At 33.9% G+C, this 8204-nt stretch overlaps 1 protein-coding gene across 1 annotated transcript; it reads left to right on the top strand.

Moving 5' to 3' along the window:
- Positions 1 to 1417: 1417 nt before the first annotated feature.
- Positions 1418 to 6869, top strand: LOC108329662 (uncharacterized). Its single transcript, XM_017563987.2, has 2 exons — positions 1418 to 2057; positions 5407 to 6869. The coding sequence occupies exons 1-2, from the start codon at positions 1792 to 1794 to the stop codon at positions 6782 to 6784; spliced, it is 1644 nt and encodes a 547-aa protein (XP_017419476.1). The 5' UTR covers positions 1418 to 1791; the 3' UTR covers positions 6785 to 6869.
- The last annotated feature ends 1335 nt before the right edge of the window (positions 6870 to 8204 follow it).

Genomic DNA, 8204 nt, shown 5'->3' with positions numbered 1-8204 from the left:
GATCCTTATAATGTTGCTCTAATAAAAAAAATATAATGCCTTTTTAAGTATAATTTTTCGTCTACTTACATTTAATTTATCATATATTTGTGAATTTGTGTAAATTTTAAAAAAATCTTAACCTTTCGTGACGATAATGACAGCCAACTCACAAGAGACACATTTAAATTGGCCGAAATATTTCTTCGTAGGGAATATCCGTAACTTGTATCTCGTTATAGTTTTAATATTGCACAACTAGTTTATACTGTTTTTATGGATTTACTTTTTTTTTTACTTAAATAAGACTATACATGCATTTAATTATTAGAGTAATAATAGAAAATAATTTTCGTTATTAAAAGTGAAAAAATATGATATTGACTATTTGAGGAATCAAATTCTTTTGATTTAAAAAAAAATTATGATTTATTAATATTTTAATCTGGATTACGTATATGTGTTAGTATCTTTATTCGATATGTCCAATACGTAATTCCTGTTTAATATGTATATTTGTGCAATATTTTAAGATACTTTATTAATATATATTATTAAAATGTTTAGTTTATAAAAAATAATATTTATTCTATAATGATAATAAATTATAATTTTTTTTATATTTACAATTTTAATACATATAATTTTAACTTAAATTTATACAATAAAAATCATATATTTATTTGTTAAGAATTATTATATATATTTTAAAATAAACATAAATATATCGAATACATGTTATATTTTATACAATTCATAAAAAGAAATGACAGTATAATATTATTATTAAGAGGTTATTTTATTTTCACCTTTTTTTTGTTTTCATTTTCTTCCCAAAAAAATCATATATACTCAACAACTCATCCACGGGGCTTGCTCTTTGATCTGCAAGTTCAGAAGGTTGGTGCATAATAATTTTTGTCGGCAATGAATAAGGGAATAATAACTCCATCTTTTTTTACCTTTAATGGGTCCTTTGAATTTTGTAATCACATTCCCAGAAAAGGTATCTCCGAAATAATCTTCTGATAAAGTATGAGATGAATTATTTGATTTGAATAGAATATAACTAAATTATCAATGTGAATATTATAAAAAAGTATAAAAATATTTTAAATTTCATAATTAAATCTTGAGAGTATTTTGGTCAAATTAAAAGCTTTATCAATAACTCAATTATTATCAATCACGAACTGTTAACTTCAAACTGAGTGAATTGACTGAACCTAGCTATCATTATGAAAAAGAATGTAACTTCACTTTTTAAAACATTCATTGATTTTTTTTCTATTAAAATGCAAACAAACGTCATGTAATAAAAAGTTTAGAGTTTGACAACCGTGTTTTATCATTGGAACTGCTTATACTCTGTGAATTAAATAAAAAAACATATTTACTGATGAACATATGTTTTGTGAAATTGCTGATCTATTTTTCATTATTTTGATATAATTTTTTGTGCAGCTTTTTGATTTGTCATCTCTTCTGATTTTTTCCCCTCTTTATTATGAAGCTTTAATAAAGCTAATGTGTTGTTCCATTTGAGCTGCAACAATGTACTTTGGGTCATGACATTAATCCACAACACACCATTTTTACAACATCCAAAGACAAAGTCCTAGGATAAGAAGTGGGGAGGAGAGAGGGAACACCAATCTATTGTTTCTTTTGTTTTCATTACATTGTTGTCTTCTTAGCTTCTTCTTCTTGCATTGTTACTGCCCTACCCATGATCTTGGAACTGAGATGCTTCATTGAGTGATATTAGATCTCAAGTTGAAGTCTTTGAAGATACCCATTGCTCACAGAGTCATGGGGGGTGTGAGTTTGAGGGAATCATGGTGTTTCTGCAAAGGGGTGAGTAAGTCTGAGAGAATGAAAGCTGCAATCTTTACAGGGAAGGGTCAAGGTATGGCTACTATCACCGGCATTTCTCCAAATGGGGTTTCCGGTACCGGATTTTTAATCCACCGGAATCTTCTTTTGACAACTCACACCAATCTTCCCTCGGTGGTGGCCGCCGACAGTGCCGAGATCCGGCTGCACAATGGTGTGGCTGCAACTCTTGTTCCTCAGAGGTACCCCTATTTGACGATAGTGCCGTGATTTCATTTTTTCTTGCTCAAGTTGATGTCAAACTTGAAAGAAAATGTAGCTAACCTATTATTATCTTTTACTTTTCGAAAAGCTTTTTTGGGGAGTGGTTAAGTTTTTATGTATTTGTTAGGTAAGAGAGGGAGATAAGTAGGCCAGTGGAGGGTTAAACAATACTGAGGTGCAAGGTGGTTGGCTTTTGTGTTAAGATTTGTTTCTGATATTGGTAACCAATGCATTTAATGTGGTGAAGTTGGATTGGAATTCAGTTCTAAAGGTTGGAAACACGTTTTCGTTAGAATTTGAAAACAGTTGTGTGTTTTTGGTAAGAGATCCTAGTGTTTGAAAGCTACCTCTGGCTTTGACTCATTCAAGTTGGATTCGGGTAGATTCACTTGTAGCAAGAGTTGAACTTGATACGTTGTTTAAGTGGAACCGAACTCTTTGGCACTGTACAACACAGGGACTCATCTCACAACACATTCTTCTTGTCTCTATTTTATGTTCATTTGGTGATTTATCTGGTCTTCCTTTGTTGACTTTGTGTGTTCCTGCAATTCAGTGAAGTTTGAAAGTTTTTTATGCTTTTTAGCAGTTGTAGCTAACATTAGTTCACTTTATTAAGGACATTCATGTAGAATATTAATGGTAGATGCTAATTTAGTTTATTACTTTTGTAGAGGTAAGCTTTACACCTTTGTACCAATATTATGTCATTCAATTTCCATTAGGTGATGTATTTATATTGTTTTGCGTATTCATATATTTATAAGCTCAACTATTTAGTTTTCTGTACTGTCTGCCCTATCCTCACCAACATGGCCTACTAGCAGGTCGAAAGAACTACTAACTGGAAAGTACAAAGCCCTATATATTTATTTTGAAACTTTGAAATGATTTAATTTATGGTCAGAAGTAGCTATTTCTAGGCATAGCAAGCCAGACTAGTTATTAAAAATTACTGTAAATAGTGACTTGTGTGGTGTGTATTGGTATCAATAATCTAATGTTATGCATAATGTTTAAGGAATGAACAATCCGTGATACATGGCATAAAATAAAAAACAATCTAAACAAATTCAAAGTAAAAAAAAAAAGTAGTTTTGATGTTTTAGCATATTTTTAACTTTCATATTCTAATTCTTAAGAATTTGTTAGAGATAATGTTCCAAAAGAAAAGTAGACCTAGAACACACTTTTCCTTAGTAAGTGCTGCAGATTAAATCAACCCTCAGAAGGTGTTTGGGCTCATTTATTAAACTGGGATATTTGTCATAACTGGTTGATAGAGTATAGAGTGTGATATTTGTCATAGCTGTGAATGCAACTGTATATAGTTATTGATACAGTTGTAATCAATTAGTGTTATCATGTCATATTTCATCTTAAAGTCAATTTGCATTAAGCGAAGTTGTGAAATAGTTATGTAAGATGCAATCTAAGAATTGAGAGACAGATGATGTAGGACTTCCCAAAAACCTCATGACAAGGGCCACAATGCTTAGTTTTGTTATGGTAACTGTTTATTTCTAAGGCTGTTGTTTTTAATGACATCAAATTTCCCTTTACTTCTTCTGGGCCTGTCTTACCTACACCAGAAGTTACGTCCAAATTACTCTCTCTTGTGTGTCTACTCCATTATTCTCACTTGAAAGTACTTCTTTTCATTCTTCATCTAGTCCTATCCCTGAACTTGTGATAGGAAACTACTTGTTCTAACCCCTAATCCTGTCAAATCTGTCCATTCCATGCAAACGACCGCAAATTCCAGTATAGTTAAACTCAGGCTGCACCTTTCTTTTTTTTTTCACTACTTTTGATCTCACATTGTTCAGAAAGCTTTATCTTGTCCACAATGGAAATTAGCTATAGAAGATGAATTTTATGCTTTAATTGCTAACAAGACTTGGTCTCTTGTTCCTCTACCTCTGGGAAGAAAAGCTATTGGCTGTAAGTGGGTGTTTTGAATAAAAGAAAATCATGACGATGCTGTCAATATGTATAGAGAGAGTCTTCTTGCCGAGAGTTTCCACCAAACTCCAGGTTGTGACTTCTTTAAAACCTTTTCTCCGGTTGTAAACCTGTCACAATTTGTATCATTTTGACTCTGGCTCTTTCAAATCAATGGTCTATACAGTAATTAGATGTTAACAATGCCTCAATTCAAGGCTACTCAGTTTAGGATCTTTATATGCAGCAACCAGACGGCTTCAAATCTGACAATCTTAATCTAGTATGCTAGCTGAATAAAGCAATTTATTTTCTTAAACAACCCCTGTGCATTGTATGAAAGGCTCACCAAAACTCTTACTGGTTTTGGTTTCACTCAAGTTAAGTGTGATTCATCCTTACTAATACTCAACAACTGTTGTTTTTGTCTCTATGTTCTGATAGTTGTCAATAACAGCTGTATATTCAGCTATACAGTTGTAATCTGATAGTAGTTAATTAGCTCATTGTGATCTCTATTAATAGAGAACTCTCTAATCACATTCATAATTACATTTTAATAATATTTCCTATACTTCCTCTCTCCATATTTCTCAATACTGTCATACATTTCAAGCCCTGTAACTTTTAATCTGGCACGCTTAATCTGAGAATTTTATGAAGTTATTGGCATCTCATTATAATGCTTAAGTAACCTCTATTTACTATTTCTCCTTTCAAACAAGTTTCTGCTGATATTATTTTTAGTAATTCTCTTTTTAATTTTAACCTTTTAGCTAAAGTCATAATGCAAAACAAAACATAGTTACACAGTAATAGACTATCATGAAAAGAGAATGTGTCAGAATATAGAATTATGGTGGTATTGAATTTGCCATGGAAGTTTTCTTTGGTTTGAGTACTTTGTTTCTAGCATTATATATCCAATATTTTAGCATCTCAATTCGGACTCTGCATTCTGAAACTTGAGTCAACACTTTCAAGTAGCATGTTTGAAGCTTCTCCCAGTACTTTTTCGAAGAGCAGCACCATTTATCTTTATATGCTTTCCATTCAACTTTGTGTTTTATGATGCAACTTACATTGTTGTCTTATTTTTTAATGATTTTAATTGCTTATGTGATTTATTTTAAATTATGATTGCCTCATCGCACTACATCAAGATGATGTGAATAGGACACTCCTTCAAAAAAGTTCCTTAGATGGATATTCAAAAGAGTTATGAGAGTTCTACATTTAGAAGACATATCTTATTGTCTTTGGCAATGAATTTTATTATCTTATTATGAAAAAAATATCTGTAGTTGGCACCATCACTTATAAGTAGTCCTTAGAGTGTTTATTTGTAACCAGTAGTGCATTGATTTTTTCACTTGCTTTCAGGTTTTTCATTACAAGTTCTGTTTTAGATCTTACAATTGTGGGTTTAGATGATGCGGATGGGGACTCAAATGCACAGGGTCAATACCCTCACTACTTGAAGACCAGTTGCAAAGCCAATCTGGATCTGGGAAGTGTAGTTTACCTTTTAGGCTACACAGAAAAACAGGAGCTCACTGTTGGTGAAGGAAAGGTGGTCATAGCCACTGACAATCTCATAAAATTATCAACTGATGGAATTCAATGGAGTCCAGGTTCAGCTGGTTTTGATGTGCATGGAAATCTAGCTTTTATGATATGTGATCCTATGAAGTTAGCCACATCACCAAATACCAAATCACCTTCAACTTCATCCTCATCGTCGTCCTCTTGGAAGAAAGAACTCCCCATGCAGTTTGGCATACCAATTCCTGTCATATGTGATTGGTTAAACCAGCACTGGGAAGGCAACCTTGATGAGCTTAACAAGCCAAAATTACCAATCATGCGGTTGATGTCTACCGGGCCGAGGAGCGAGCATTCATGTGCTTCCTTCACCCTTCGACAAGTTTTCAAGTCAACAGAAGGCAATGATGATGGCACCACATCTTCATCAAACAATGCTTCAAAGACAAGAGATCAGGGACCAAGCTCTTCTGCTGTTACCAACACAGTTGAAGAAGAAAGCTTGATCACTAATCCAAATGCTGCGCATGTCCAGGGAATTCCCACCCCAGAAATATACGAATCACCTAGAGTAACTGCTGTGCCACTCAGAAGGAAAGAAAACATACCATTGCAGCTTTTGGACATCAACTTTCCTCCAAGGTCAGCCAAAGCTGCAGTTTTGGCACAATCATCCAAACCAAAGTCTGCTGAAAATCATGCCACAGACCCTTTTCCTGAAAACCAAACAGAAGGAGAACAAAACAAGCACACAAGGCCAACAACTCCTATTCCAGACGTTTCCTCAACAGGGTCTGTCAATGGAGCTGCACAGAGCGAGGTTCAGTCCAGCTCGTCTCCGGTGGAAGTACCAGAGATGCAGAACGGATACAGCAGCGAAGGAGAGACCATGTACTCGGCCGAAACCGCGGAGAGCCGGAACTACACAAGCCCCAGAGAGTTGAAGTTTCAGCAAGTGGGAAGGAGCCAGAGTTGTGTGAGTTACAACAGGTGGGGTGCTGCACCAAGAAGCCAAGTTGCTCGTGGAATGATGGTGGAAAATCAGAGAAGCTTTATGCATGTGAAGAGAATGTACTCACAAGGTGCAGCAACTTCTCAACGAAGCAATGACTATTTCAGCCCCACTGTCTCCTCCATCATGAAACGTAACAGCAGCTCAAGCAAGCCACCTCGGCAAACTCCTGTTCATTCTCCTTCACCCAGATGGATGTTCTGATTGATTGATACTTCATATATGATCATATTTCAAGTTCTTACAGTAAAATTATAAAAATTTAAAGAGAAAGAGTATAGTTGCTTCATGTTTATATTCTTTTTGCTATCCAATTTTTTATGCAACACGCACAGACACTAAGTTATGGTGAATAAGAAATGTAAGCCAAAATGTAGATTTCCTTCTAAATTCACTTAAGGTGATTCCTGCTTCCATGTTGAGTACAATGTTTCACCCAGGATTGTCTAGTTCTTGATGTCAACATAAAGCTTTGAATTGAAAACACCTTTATTTGAGTTCATACGTTCTTGGCTATGTAAATATAAATCCAAATTAAGGTTGAAAAAACAGTGTTCTTTCTGTGCAGTTCTTGCTGCAAGATTGAAATTAAGATTATACATATGATTATTTAACTCAATTTATCAATAATTATTAACAGTTACAAATTGATAAAACGCTTTTAATTGAATATGAAATAAGCCTTTAAACATGAAAACAGATTGCTCCTTATGCCTGATGAAAATTTGTTATATTGATCAATACAATTTGAGTTAAATATGTTTTTAGTCCCTATACTGTTAAGCGATTTTGGTTTTTGTCCCTCTTTCAAAGTAAGGTACATTTTAGTCCTCTTCCTTACGGAAACTTTGATTTTAGTCCTCCAAAATTAACACCATTAAAAACCAGCTGATGTGTGATTGACGCTTGTTTTTAACGGTGTTAATTTTGGATGACTAAAATCAAAGTTTCTTTAAGGAGGAGGACTAAAATGTACCTTACTTTGAAAGAGGGACGAAAACCAAAATCGCTTGATAGTATAGGGACTAAAAACATATTTAACCTATACAATTTTGTGTAAATCAAAATAAATAAATATTATTGTATTTTTTTATATTTTGGTTAGTGTCAGGACCATTAATTTCAGAGAAAAATGGAATCCAGGTGTATGCAGCTGGTTGGATCGATCGATTTTGACGGTAGTATATAAGTAAACTTTTCAAAATTTCGGACCACTTTTTGCATGCACCTCTTCTCTCCAAATTTCTGAGTTTTATTTTCTTCTCCTTCTCTCTAAAATTCTCCTCCTTCTCTCTATAAATTCTCATCTTTTTTTTCTTTTGATCATCAATTTAGACCGTGCCTGAGTTTCCTGGTGGCAAGAGTTTCTCTTTTCACCAATCAAGTTGCTGTTTGGAGTAGGTAAGTTAAATTCACTTGTTCTTTGAAGTTTCTGATACATGCAAGCACTGTTAAGCTTGCATGTGTTCATTATCTACTTCTCTGAGTTTGTTTTCTGTCTTTGATTCTCTGATTAGTTCCTTTTCACCGAACAGAAAGTAGTAGGTTGCCTTAGAAGCTGATTTTTTGGTTAGTCAACATAGTGGAAGCTTAGGAAGTGTCTGGTTTATTCGAGGTAAGGGAA

The sequence above is a fragment of the Vigna angularis genome, chromosome 2 (assembly GCF_016808095.1).
Source record: "Vigna angularis cultivar LongXiaoDou No.4 chromosome 2, ASM1680809v1, whole genome shotgun sequence".
NCBI lineage: Eukaryota > Viridiplantae > Streptophyta > Magnoliopsida > Fabales > Fabaceae > Vigna > Vigna angularis.
This window is presented reverse-complemented; position numbering and strand designations above follow the sequence as displayed.

Coding starts and splice junctions, on each gene's coding strand:
- LOC108329662 (XM_017563987.2), top strand. CDS start 1,792: ATGGGGGGTGTGAGTTTGAGGGAATCATGGTGTTTCTGCAAAGGGGTG. Junction 2,058..5,406: donor GCAACTCTTGTTCCTCAGAG/GTACCCCTATTT, acceptor ACTTGCTTTCAG/GTTTTTCATTACAAGTTCTG.